Source organism: Schistocerca piceifrons, chromosome 11, assembly GCF_021461385.2.
Source record: "Schistocerca piceifrons isolate TAMUIC-IGC-003096 chromosome 11, iqSchPice1.1, whole genome shotgun sequence".
Lineage (NCBI taxonomy): Eukaryota > Metazoa > Arthropoda > Insecta > Orthoptera > Acrididae > Schistocerca > Schistocerca piceifrons.
This window is the reverse complement of record NC_060148.1, coordinates 39246303-39260456: the sequence shown is the minus strand read 5'-3', so window position 1 is coordinate 39260456 and position 14154 is coordinate 39246303. Positions and strand designations below refer to the sequence as shown.

Here is a 14154-nt window from a genome sequence, read left to right as displayed (position 1 = left end):
CAGTCCTGAGACTGGTTTGATGCAGCTCTCCATTCTACTCTATCCTGTGCAAGCTTTTTCATCTCCCAGTACTTACTGCAACCTACATCCTTCTGAATCTGCTTAGTGTATTCATCTCTTTGTCTCCTTCTACGATTTTTACCCTCCACGCTGCCCTCCGATACTATATTGGTGATCCCTTGATGCTTCAGAACATGTCCTACCAACCGGTCCCCTCTTCTCGTCAAGTTGTGCCACAAACTCCTCTTCTCCCCAATTCTATTCAATACCTCCTCATTAGTTATGTGATCTATCCATCTAATCTTCAGCATTCTTCTGTAGCACCACATTTCAAAAGCTTCTATTCTCTTCTTGTCCATTACTATTTATCATCCACGTTTCACTTCCATACATGGCTACACTCCATACAAATACTTTCAGAAACGACTTCCTGACACTTAAATTTATACTCGATGTTAACAAATTTCTCTTCTTGAGAAACGCTTTCCTTGCCATTGCCAGTCTACATTTTATATCCTCTCTACTTCGACCATCATCAGTTATTTTGCTCCCCAAATAGCAAAACTCCTTCACTACTTTGAGTGCCTTATTTCCTAATTTAATTCCATCAGCATCACCCGACTTAATTCGACTACATTCCATTATCCTCGTTTTGCTTTTGTTGATGTTCATCTTATATCCTCCTTTCAAGACACTGTCCATTACGTTCGACTGCTCTTCCAAGTCCTTTGCTGTCTCTGACAGAATTACAATGTCATCGGCAAACATCAACGATTTTATTTCTTTTCCATGGATTTTAATGCCTACTCCGAACTTTTCTTTTGTTTCCTTTACTGCTTGCTCAATATACAGATTGAATAACATCAGGGAGAGGCTACAACCCTATCTCACTCCCTACCCAACCACTGCTTCCCTTTCATGTCCCTCGACTCTTACAACTGCCATCTGGTTTCTGTACAAATTGTAAATAGCTTTTCGCTCGCTGTATTTTAGCCCTGCCACCCTCAGAATTTGAAAAATAGTATTCCAGTCAACATTGTCGAAAGCTTTCTCTAAGTCTACAAATGCTAGAAACGTAGGTTTGCCTTTCCTTAATCTTTCTTCTAAGATAAGTTGTAGGGTCACTATTGCCTCACGTGTTCCAGCATTTCAACGGAATCCAAACTGATCTTCGCCGAGGTCGGCTTTTACCAGTTTTTCTATTCGTCTGTAAAGAATTCGCATTAGTACTTTGCAGCTGTGACTTATTTAACTCATAGTTCAGTAATTTTCACATCTGTCAACACCTGCTTTCTTTGGAATTGGAATTATTATATTCTTCTTGGATTCTGTGGGTATTTCGCCTGTCTCATACATCTTGCTCACCAGATGGTAGACTTTTGTCAGGACTGGCTCTCACAAGGCCGTCAGTAGTTCTAATGGAATGTTGTCTACTCCGGGGGCCTTGTTTCGACTCAGGTCTTTCAGTGCTCTGTCAGACTCTTCACGCAGTATCATATCTCCCATTTCATTTTCATCTACATCCTCTTCCATTTCCATTATATTGTCCTCAAGTAAATCGCCCTTGTATAGACCCTCTATATAGTCCTTCCGCCTTTCTGCTTTCCCCTCTTTGCTTAGAACTGGCTTTCCATCTGATCTCTTGATATTAATGCAAGTGGTTCTCTTTTCTCTAAAGGTCTCTTTAATTTTCCTGTAGGCAGTATCTATCTTACCCCCTTGTGAGATAAGCCTCTAAATCCTTACATTTGTCCTCTAGCCATCCCTGCTTAGCCATTTTGCACTTCCTGTCGATCTCATTTTTGAGACTTTGTATTCCTTTTTGACTGCTTCATTTACTGCATTTTTGTATTTTCTCCTTTCATCAATTAAATTCAGTATCTCTTCTGTTACCCAAGGATTTCTACTAGCCCTCGTCTTTTTACCTACTTGAGCCTCTGCTGCCTTCACCATTTCATCCCTCAAAGCTACCCATTCTTCTTCTACCGTATTTTTTCCCCCCATTCTTGTCAATTGTTCTCTTATGCTCTCCCTGAAACTCTGTACAACCTCTGGTTCTTTCAGTTTATCCAGGTCCCATCTCCTTAAATTCCCACCTTTTTGCAATTTCTTCAGTTTTAATCTACAGTTCATAACCAATAGATTGTGGTCAGAGTCCACATCTGCTCCTGGAAATGTCTTACAATTGAAACCTGGTTCCTAAATCTCTGTCTTACCATTATATAATCTATCTGAAACCTTTTAGTATCTCCAGGGTTCTTCCATGTATACAACCTGCTCTCATGATTCTTGAACCAAGTGTTACCTATGAATGAGTTATGCTCTGTGCAAAATTCTACCAAGCAGCTTCCTCTTTCATTTCTTAGCCCTAATCCATATTCACCTACTATGTTTCCTTCTCTTCCTTTTCCTACTGTTGAATTCTAGTCACCCATGACTATTAAATTTTCATCTCCCTTCACCATCTGAATGATTTCTTTTATCTCATCATACATTTCATCAATTTCTTCATCATCTGCAGAGCTAGTTGGCATATAAACTTGTACTACTGTAGTAGGTGTGGGTTTCGTGTCTATCTTGGTCACAATAATGCGTTCACTATGCTGTTTGTAGTAGCTTACCCGCACTCCTATTTTTTTATTCATTATTAAACTTACTCCTGCATTACCCCTATTTGATTTTGTATTTATAACCCTGTATTCACCTGACCAAAAGTCTTGTTCCTCCTGCCACCGAACTTCACTAATTCCCACTATATCTAACATTAACCTATTCATTTCTCTTTTTAAATTTTCTAACCTGCCTGCCCGATTAAGGGATCTGACATTCCACGCTCCGATCCGTACAACGCCAGTTTTCTTTCTCCTGATAACGTCGTCCTCCTGAGTAGTCCCCACCCGGAGATCCGTATGGGGGACTATTTTACCTCCGGAATATTTTACCCAAGAGGATGCCATCATCAATTAATCATACAATAAAGCTGCATGCCCTTGGGAAAAATTACGGCCGTAGTTTCCCCTTGTTTTCAGCTGTTCGCAGTACCAGCACAGCAAGACCGTTTTGGTTAGTGTTACAAGGTCACATCAGTCAATCAACCAGACTGTTGCCCCTGCAACTACTGAAAAGGCTGCTGCCCCACTTCAGGAACCACACGTTTGTCTGGCCTCTCAACAGATACCCCTCCGTTGTGGTTCCACCTACGGTACGGCCATCTGTATCGTGGAGGCACGCAAGCCCCCCCCACCAATGGCAAGGTCCATGGTTCATAGGGGGAAGACAATTGGCATCTGCACCACAATAGTGATATCACCTTATTTCATTTCGCAATTATATGTGAGACAGTGCTCGGCGACAGCCTGATTTGCTCAGTCACTTTAGTCGAGTGTATTACTAATATTCTTTGCACCACTTATTGATATTTAGCCTTTCATCTCCAAGCTGAATAGTGACCTGTGACTCACAAACCAAAGACCAACACATTTTTGCCACCAGATGTTTTGCCAAGGTGCTGGCACTAGCATTTTTGTTTTTGTGACAGAGTTACAGATACATGAATGAAACAAATTCAGTGACTGAAAATACACAATAGCAATAGCAAGGAAAGCCTGTCTCAAAACAAGATAACACGAAACAAATTTAAGTATTAGGAAGTCTTCTCTGAAAGTATTTATTTCTAGTGTAGTCTTGTACAGGAATGAAATGTCGATGACAAACAGCACAGGACACAAGAGAGCAGGAGCTTTTGAAATGTGGTGCTACATACGAATGCTGAAGATCAGGTAGGTCAGCAAAGTAACTAATGCTATAGTACTGAATTGAGTCGAGGTGGAGATATCTGTATGGAACAACTTGAACTAAAAGAAGTTTTCACTACAGTAAGCAGGTTTGAATGAATATATGTTGCAGCAGTTTCGCAACGATGAAGCAAACTGACAACACAGACTAGCATGGAGAGGAGCATCAAACCAGGCTTCACACTGAAGAGCACAACACCACACAAGTTCAAAAGAGAACTGTGAAAATATGTATTAGGCTTTCCTGTTACAAATGACATTGTTATCTCGAATTCAAGGACTAAAAATACGTCTCAGCTGCACGATAAGTAGCGAGACTCACGTAAACACGCTTCTATTCCTACAGTACCTATAGAACTTTATCTTTGATAAATATGGATGCACTCGTATAGGTATTATGCCAGCTGGTACAGATCGGGAGCAATTTTTCATTTTTCTCCTAAAGCAGCAATTACAAATAGTATGCAACATTGATAGGTAAACAACGAAATTGGTAACAACTGTCAAATATGCAGGGGGTAACAGACACTGTTATCTGGTTTCAATAGAAAACAATTTACAACTACTCTTATAAAAACTGGGTGCTTAAATAGAGCATTAATTCATCAGTTATTAAATGTGATGAAATCAATTTCAAAAGAAATATTTTCTGCTTGGGTAAACAAAAGCTAAATTAAGGACCTGCTCATTAATTTCATGAATGTGCATTACAGAGACTGTCACCTTCATATGTGGTACTAATTTACGTGCATTTAATTGTAAGACCAAAGACTACTACTAACCAAAGTCATTCACACACATAGTAAAACCAATAATACTTCACAGAGAAGAGTGAACACAAAGTGTTCCAAATGGTGCGAACTTAAGGATCAGTACCCGGGAACTGGCAGCCAATCTGTAACACTGTTATTATTGCTAATTTATCGGGGGCTCATAACGTACTAATTTATGTAGGTTACCAATTATTAACAAGACCAGTACACACACAACCTGAGGTGCCACCCCACATCTCAGTATTTGCTCTTTAGCAAAAAAGCTTGATGGAATCTGGTGCAGAGGACTGGTAGTGGCACACAGAAACACGCAACAATACCCCCCCCCCCCCCCCCAGTCAACCCCTCACAGCTCCACGACTGTGCCTTGCTGACTTAACTCTGCCTTCCACATCCCCAAAAACTTCCTCCAGCCTCCATGGAAACAGGTTACTTCTAAACACGCACCCCACAACACTATAGTCAACCTTCAGGGCAAAACTCTGACCCCTGCAGAAATGTCAGTACTGTCTAAAGACCTTACCTTTAGTGCAGAATCTACTTCAACCATGCTGGTGTCATGAAGGACCTTTTTTCCTTTACGTGTTATTTGCAGTTGAAACATTCTTTGTCACACACCCCACTGTCAACAGTCAACCAACCCGACATACAACCTTTTTTTAGAACAGTTTCAATCTCCCTCCAACCGCCATCCTCCTCCCCTTCCACTCAAGTTATCCCTCAGCTATCTTTCAGGAATCCCCCTCATCTAAGCCTCTGCTAACTGTTTCCCACCACCTCCACCTTACTCTCTGTCTCTCTCTCCCATTCTCCACCACCACCTTCATCTCCTCCCCCTCCCCTCCCTTGTCTCCCCCCAATTGACCCACCTCTATCCACTATACGGTCTCTTTAATTCATCCATTTTCCTCACTATCACCTACAACTACCCAGGCAACTACGAGGGTTGTTTTTTAAGTAAGGGCCATTCGCGCGTATAGTCCCGTAGTTCGCACGGATGCCGCAACAAGCCACTTGCCGGCATCCTTCCCGTTCACACTGACGCAAGTTGCAGCTCTGTAGCTGAAGTGTACGCATCGCTGTGCTACTTTATAATGTTTACGACTGTTGAATCGCCCGCGTGTGAGATACAGTCAGTGATACATTTTTTGACCGCGAGAAGCCTATCAGCTGCAGAAATTCATCGTCAGTTAACAGAAGTTTACGGCTCGAATGCAATGAGTGAAGGTAAAGTGGGTTAGAGAGTTTAAAAATGGCCGTCAAAATGCCCGTGACGAAGAGCGCTCGGGCCGGCCCTCTGTGATCACTGATGATTTGGTGGCTGCAGTCGAAACAAAGATTCGTGAGGACAGAAGATTCACAATTTCCACTCTTTCTTTGGAATTTCCACAAGTTTCGAGATCGGTTTTGTACAAAATTGTGTCTGAAAACCTAAACTTTAAGAAACTGTGTTCTCGGTGGGTACCCAGACTCCTGACAGAGGATCACAAAGGGAAGAGATTTGCCACTTCATTGGACTTTTTGATTCGTTACGAGGAAGAAGGGGATGACATGTCTAGTCAAATTGTCACCGGAGATGAAACGTTGGTATCCCGTATCACTCCCGAAAGCGAGCGACAATCGATGGAATGGCGACACACGACCTCACCCGTCAAGGTCAAAGCCAAACAGACGCTGTCAAAGCGCAAGATTATGGCAGCTGTGTTCTGGGACCGGCGCGGTGTTTTGCTAGTGGACTTTATGCCACAAGGAACGACAATCAACTCAGATGCCTACTGTGCAACTCTAAAGAAGCTCCGCAGAGCAATTCGAAACAAAAGGCGCGGCATGCTGACAAAAGGAGTTTTGCTCCTGCACGATAATGCTAGGCCTCACACCTCTCAAAAGACTCGGGATTTGATTGATTCTTTTGGCTGGGAAGTTTTGGACCGTGCACCGTACAGCCCCGACCTCGCTCCTAGCGATTTTCACCTTTTCCGGTACCTGGAACACCATCTTGGCGGGCAGCGCTTCAATGACGGCGATGAAGTGAAAGCGACCGTGAACTCTTGGCTGTTGGAGCAGGTGGCCGAATTCTTTGAAGAGGGAATTAAAAACTTAGTTGTACGGTATGACAAGTGCTTAAATAAACAAGGCAACTATGTAGAAAAATAGGTAAGAGTGTGTAAAATCGGAAAATAAAAGTATTTTTACAAAAGTATTTGTATCTTTTTTTTAAAAATAATAACGGCCCTTACTTAAAAAACAACCCTCATACTTTTGATAATCAATATTTAGTAATCAATCTCACTGCTACACCATGCTTATACATTTCTGTGCCGCCCCCTCCCCTCCCTCCCCCCCCCCCTCTCTCTTTCTCTTTCTCTCTCTCTCTCTCTCTCTCTCTCTCTCTCTCTCACTCCCCCCCCTGTGTGTGTGTGTGTGTGTGTGTGTGTGTGTGTGTGTGTGTGTGTGTGTACTCCTACCAGGATAAGACCAAGAGCTCAAAAACTAATGTTAATTGTTTTTAATAGTGTGTTTCTGTGTGCCACAAATCAATCCTTTTTAAGTAAGTGGTTGCCTTTCCCTTATTTTATATACTTTTCCAGCCAAGGAGTTCGATTATTGTTATATATCTTAAAATGGTTTAATGTGTCTTCAAACACTTCTATCTGTGTGATACAATATTCTGAGAGAGATATTCTTCATGCATCTCTTTGTATTTCTGTTTCACATCAAGAGCACGAACAATGCAACAGTATGATGACAGTATCTTTGATGAAATATTGCGTATCTGATTCCATTGTGTTTATTCAAAGTTGGTTGTAAAAAATAAAACAACTTGACGACTATATTTATTACGTTAAAACTGTTCACTTCCTTGTTAATCTATATCAACCAAACGCACGCACACGCGTGGGAGGGGAGGGGGCGGCACAGAATGTCCATATTTTAGCTTTTGAGTTTTACAATATACAGACAGTGGACATAACCTTTGTGAAGCTATAAAAATGCTTAGTTTGAGTTACTGGATGAAAACAGCAGCCACAAAGAAGAACAACAAGGAAGGAACATTAGGGTCAAATCGCCCATCAACACTGGTACGATTACAGACAGAGCACACACACACACACACACACACACACACACACACACACACACACACACACACACACAGGGGGGGGGGGGGTGAGAGAGAGAGAGAGAGAGAGAGAGAGAGAGAGAGAGAGAGAGAGAGAGAGGGGGGGGGGGGGGGGAGGGAGGGGAGGGGGCGGCACGGCGGCACAGAATGTCCATATTTTAGCTTTTGACTTTTACAATATACAGACAGTGGACATAACCTTTGTGAAGCTATAAAAATGCTTAGTTTGAGTTACTGGATGAAAACAGCAGCCACAAAGAAGAACAACAAGGAAGGAACATTAGGGTCAAATCGCCCATCAACACTGGTACGATTACAGACAGAGCACACACACACACACACACACACACACACACAGATGTTACATGTGAAATATAACGTTTCATGACTGAAGTTAATAAACAATGTCACATTGAGAACTCTGCTTGCAGAGGAATTTTCAAAATAACTGAAATATTTTTATGTCTTTATTGAGAAATTAAATTGATATTGACACTATCTGTGCCTAAAGCTTTGGAGAAGTAAAGTAAATGTATGATACTAAATAAGTTTATATAATGAATTAAGACTTTCAGAGAGTATATTCCACTAGACTTAAAGATAAAAAAAGTACTGTGATATGTAGCTCTCACCTCTCCAGGTGCTGCATATGTGGACTCATCAGGATCATTTGCTGGTTCCTCCTTCACTATCGTGATTTCACATCCCTGGAACAGGTAAGTTTGACATTCTAAGTAAGCACCAGAAGTAGAGTAACAACAAATTTTTGAGAAATTTGAGAAATGTAACTGCAAATCAAAGTCAATAACAAATATTAACTACGTGGCCATAGTGTTCACATCTCTCGACAGGATACACTCATTCAGTACTTCCTTATGGCTTCATCTTCTGGTGGTAATGCAGCTAGCATCAAAGAAGTACATATTCTACAGAAATATCCAATAAGGATGTTGTGTTAAACTGACAGCCAAGCCTTTTATAGGAAGCCTGGTACAAGACCTTGGGACTCACATTCGTGTGCCAATACTTTTACACCCTAATGGTTTTTTGATATTGATAACAAGAATAAATTCACAGCCACAAAGAAGAACAACAAGGAAGGAACATTAGGGTCAAATCGCCCATCAACACTGGTACGATTACAGACAGAGCAAGCACTAATCTCACGTAGACTGTGGAAGAAAACCAGACTTGATATTTTCAAAGGAACCATCGCAGAACTTGTATTAAGTGATTTCAGAAAACAATAGAAAAAATCCAAGCCTGGTGTCTTCCCACTGCACTCCCACAACACTGCAGGTAAAAATAATTTTGGTACAGACTGCACGAACTTCTCTATGGTTCAGAATGGAGTTTCACATTCTGGTCCACAAGGATGCAACAGGCTACTGGTAGAACTCAGACGGGGGATTAGAAACCACCCGATTTTCAAAACATAAGCAAAGATTGCATTATTAGCTGCTCCTCCCCATAATTTATCGAAGTATTTGGACAAGGGGATGCAAGTTCCACATGCTTGCAATGTCCATATTTTAGCTTTTGACTTTTACAATATACAGACAGTGGACATAACCTTTGTGAAGCTATAAAAATGCTTAGTTTGAGTTACTGGATGAAAACAGCAGCTGAGTAGTATAGTACTTCATGTGGAATGGCAATTTCTACGAACAGCTGGAAGGCATCGTCATGGGTAGACCTCTTAGTCCAGTCGTGGCCAACTTCTTCATGGGACATTTCGAAGCACAGGCACTGGAGTTGGCGACTTGCAAACCTAAGATGTGGTACAGGTACATCGATGATACTTTTGTTGTGTGGAGCCACGGTGAAGAACAGCTCAGTGACTTCCTAAGGCGCTTGAACAGCCTCCATGCCAACATTAAATTTACCACGGAAGTAGAAAAGGACAAAAAACCCATTTTTAGATGTGCTGCTCACAAGGGATGGCAAAAACCTGGGTTACAGCATGTATCGAAAACTGACACACACGGACCGATACCTGCACAAACTATCAAACCACCACCCGAGCCAGAAAAGAAGAAATGTCGGGTACGGCCTTTCTGCCATGCATTCTCAGAGTGACAGACAGAATCGGCTACATATAGCACAAATACGGCGTAAAGGTGATTTTCAAACGGACAAGGAAGATCAAAGAGTGTCTTAGATCAGCAAAGGAGAAAAGGGACCCACTTGCAAATGTCGGGAATATATCGCATACCGTGCGCATGCAGAAAGGTTTATGTCGGAATGACTGGACGATCGATCGACACCAGGATCACAGAACATAAGCGACATTGCACATTGGGGCAGGTGGAGAAATCGGCCGTGGCAGAGCGCACACTGAGCGAGACCGACCAAGTAATAAAATTCACCGACACGGAAGTTCTGGCTGTAGAGAAGCACTATCACACCCACTTGTTCAGAGAAGCTGTAGAAATACAAAAACACGCAAACAGTTTCAACAAGAAAGAGGAAAGCCTTAAGGTATACGGACCCTGGCTGGCTTCTCGTACTGCAGCGAACAACCGTCGCAGGTAGCAAGAGGAGAACTGCACCGGAAATGACCGCGGAGAAGCCCTCGGACGTTGGTGCGCCAGGTACATATAGTCTGCGGCCGCGAGCTCGGCTCCAATTCACCACCGGCAATGGAGGGTGAAGCTTTGACAATGCCAGCCACTCGTGCTGGCGAAACGTTAATAAAATCATCAGACAACCATCGGTCGAAGAACCCGAGACAGAAACCAATCGGCAATTTACTGCTCAAATGTTTGGCATCTGTATCAGGTCTGATTAAAGAAAGACATCAAAGCAATTCAGAGGGGGGCTGCTAGATTTCATACTGGCAGGTACAAACATCATGCAGATGGAAGGTACAAACAACACACAAGTGTTATGGAGATATTTCGAGAACTCGTACGGGAATGTCTGTAGCGAGGAACACTACTGAGAAAATTTAGAGAACTGGCATTTGAGGCTGACTGTAGAACGATTCTACTGCCTCTAACATACATTTCGCGTACGGACCACGTACATAAGATACGAGAAATTAGGTTTCATAGAGAGGCATACAGACAGTTGCTTTTCTCTCGCACTGTTTGCGAGTGGAACAGAAAAGGAGATGACTAGTAGTGGTACAGGGTACCCTCCGCCACACATGTAAGGTGGATTGAGGAGTACTGGTGCAGGTGTAGGTGTACGTGTAGTCCCCATAATTATCGGCATGGGTAGACTAGTGCTAGTCATAATTCATTCTCTGTATGATTTATATAAGTATACAACAATGATTGCTCACGGTCGTTAATGTATAAACTGACTAATTCTGGATCCCTGAGGGTATCCTTTGTAATGAGATTTGCAGAAAATGATGTGTGAATTAATTAGAAAATAAGCGGGTAGAGCTGCTCATTGAACTCCAGATGGAGAAAATTGAAACACACTTTATAATCCAAAGTATGTCCATATTAGTAAAAGTGAAGCAACATATCACTGCTGACAAATACACATCTCACAAAATTTGATATCTTATAGAGGCTTACACAACGGTCATCCTTCCTCCACACAACACAGATATGAAAGAGTCACGTGGTTAACAGATGGGCTGCAATAAGTACTCTCATCAAAACAAAATAAGGCTGTTTACTTAGTACAGATGTAGTGTTCACTCGGCAGACGTAACTAACAAATGTATTGTGTAATGCAGATATCCAGAACTTTGCCAAGGCCTCTAGAAAGACACTGAAAGCCTCACAATGTACTTCCTTAGCAATACACTTACTCCCAGATGGTATTTGTTATTAATATAAAATTGAACAATGGAAAATCCAGGATGGAATGTAACAATATTATGAAAAGGAAAGTTGCTACTCACCATATAGCAGAGATGCTGAGTCGCAGATAGGCACAACAAAAAGACTCTCACAATTAAAGCTTTTGGCCATTAAGACCTTCATCAACAACAGACGACAGACACACACTCATACTCACACAAACGTAACTCACACATATGACTGTAGTCTCAGGCAACTGAAGCCACACTGCCTGATTACAGTTGATTTTAATTTGTAATGTTGTTGTTTTCTTTAGAGTGAAGAGTGGTTTGAAGCAGCTCTCCACACAACTCCGTCCTGGGCAAGCCTTTGTATGTCTGAGTTACTAACGCAACCGCACCCACTTTAATCACATTACTGTATTCAAGCTTTGGTCTCCCTGCAAAATTCTTTTCCACCACATTTCTCTGCGGTATCAAACCATCAATTCCTTCATGCCTCAGACTGTGTGGTATCAATTGAACCGTTCTTTCAATCAACTTTGATCGTGAATTTCTTTTATGCTCAATTCAATTCAGTACCTCTTTATATGTTATTTGATCAATCCACCTAATATTAGGGATTTTTCTAGAGCACCACATCTTCAAAAGTTTATATTTTCTTCTTTTATGAAGTGCTTATCATTCATGTCTCACTTCCCCACAAGGCAAGGCTACACCCCAGATAAATACCTTCAGAAAAAGACTTCCTCACACAAACTGTAGTAGTAGTAGTAATAGCTTTATTCATCTGTAGATCTCTTTTCACAAGGTTAAAGGACATGTCAAAGTATTTACAAGTTTAGACCAATTTAAAATAAGCTAGTTCGTATACACATATATTTACAAACTTCTGGTTAGAGACAATCATTAGATTTATTCCTGGCATACAATACTTTTTCTACAAATAACTTATTAAATAATGTAATGCCACACTGTTCACTCATATCTCACTATCAGTCACTACACACACTATTCACACATTGTTTCATAACACATAAAACGTCTCACACACACACACACACACACACACACACACACACACACAAACACACAGGTGATCTCTGGGTCATTTTCTGTACCGCAACTTCCCATTTGCTATCCTGAAAAACTGAGTCAGCATCCCTCCATAATGAGTGAGATGTTGAGCTCAGAAAGAGGAAGAGGTATTAGTATTGTGCCATGCATAGCATGGGGGTAAGTATTTCTAGACAGGAAAAAAAGAAGAAAAAAACATAAAGTGAAGGTGTTAGGTGGAATGTTAGATATTTTATAATCATTATTAGTATTATTTATTTGTATAACATTTCATTTTTTATCAAACCCCTACTCTGTTTTAGCTAAGTAATCTTTCAATGTATAAAACGTATTGCATCTTGTTGTAGATGTGATCTTCAGTCCTGAGACTGGTTTGATGCAGCTCTCCATTCTACTCTATCCTGCGCAAGCTTCTTCATCTCCCAGTACCTACTGCAGCCTACATCCTTCTGAATCTGCTTAGTGTATTCATCTCTTGGTCTCTCTCTTCGATTTTTACCTTCCACACTGCTCTCCAACAATAAATAGGTGATCCCTTGATATCCCAGAACATGTCCTACCAACCGATCCCTTCTTCTGGTCAAGTTGAGTCACAGATTTTCTTCTCCCCAATTCTGTTCAGTACCTCCCCATAAGTTACGTGATCTACCCATCTAATCTTCAGCATTCTTCTGTAGCACCACATTTCAAAAGCTTCTATTCTCTCCTTGACCACCCTATTTATTGTCCGCATTTCACTTCCATACATGGCTACACTCCATACAAATACTTTCAGAAATGACTTCCTGACAATTAAATCTATACTCGATGTTAACAAATTTCTCTTCTTCAGAAACGATTTCCTTGCCATTGCCAGTCTGCATTTTATATCCTCTCTACTTCGACCATCATCAGTTATTTTACTCCCTAAATAGCAAAACTCCTTTACTACTTTAAGTGTCTCATTTCCTAATCTAATCCCCTCAGCATCACCCGATTTAATTTGACTACATTCCATTATCCTCGTTTTGCTTTTGTTGATGTTCATCTTATATCCTCCTTCCAAGACACCGTCCATTCCGTTCAACTGCTCTTCCAAGTCCTTTGCTGTCTGTGAGAGAATTACAATGTCATCAGCGAAGCTCAAAGTTTTTATTTCTTCTCCACGAATTTTAATACCTACTCCGAATTTTTCTTTTGTTTCCTTCACTGCTTGCTCAATATACAGATTGAATAACATCGGGGACAGGCTACAACCCTATCTCACTCCCTGCCCAACCACTGCTTCCCTTTCATGTCCCTCAACTTGTATAACTGCCGTCTGGTTTCTGTACAAATTGTAAATAGTCTTTCGCTCCCTGTATTTTACCCCTGCCACCTTCAGAATTTGAAAGAGAGTATGCCAAGCAACATTGACAAAAGCTTTCTCTAAGTCTACAAATGCTAGACATGTAGGTTTGCCTTTCCTTAATCTACCTTCTAAGATAAGTTGTAGGGTCAGTATTGCCTCATGAGTTCCAACATTTCTACAGAATCCAAACTGATCTTCCCCGAGATCGGCTTCTACCAGTTTTTCCATTCGTCTGTAAATAATTAGCGTTAGTATTTTGCAGCCGTGTGTTATTACACTGATAGTTCAGTAATTTT

General features: G+C 41.3%; 1 protein-coding gene across 5 annotated transcripts in view; it reads right to left on the bottom strand.

Moving 5' to 3' along the window:
* Nucleotides 1–14154, bottom strand: part of LOC124720102 (THAP domain-containing protein 8-like) — a 71653-nt gene that overhangs the window by 22721 nt on the left and 34778 nt on the right. For all 5 annotated transcript variants that reach the window (XR_007006064.1, XM_047245395.1, XM_047245396.1 and 2 more), the window contains one exon: nucleotides 8321–8395. Coding sequence is in view for 4 of the 5 variants with exons in the window: in XM_047245395.1 (XP_047101351.1) it covers nucleotides 8321–8395 (75 nt within the window). In the remaining variant the exon portion in view is untranslated. The remainder of the gene's footprint in view (nucleotides 1–8320; nucleotides 8396–14154) is intronic.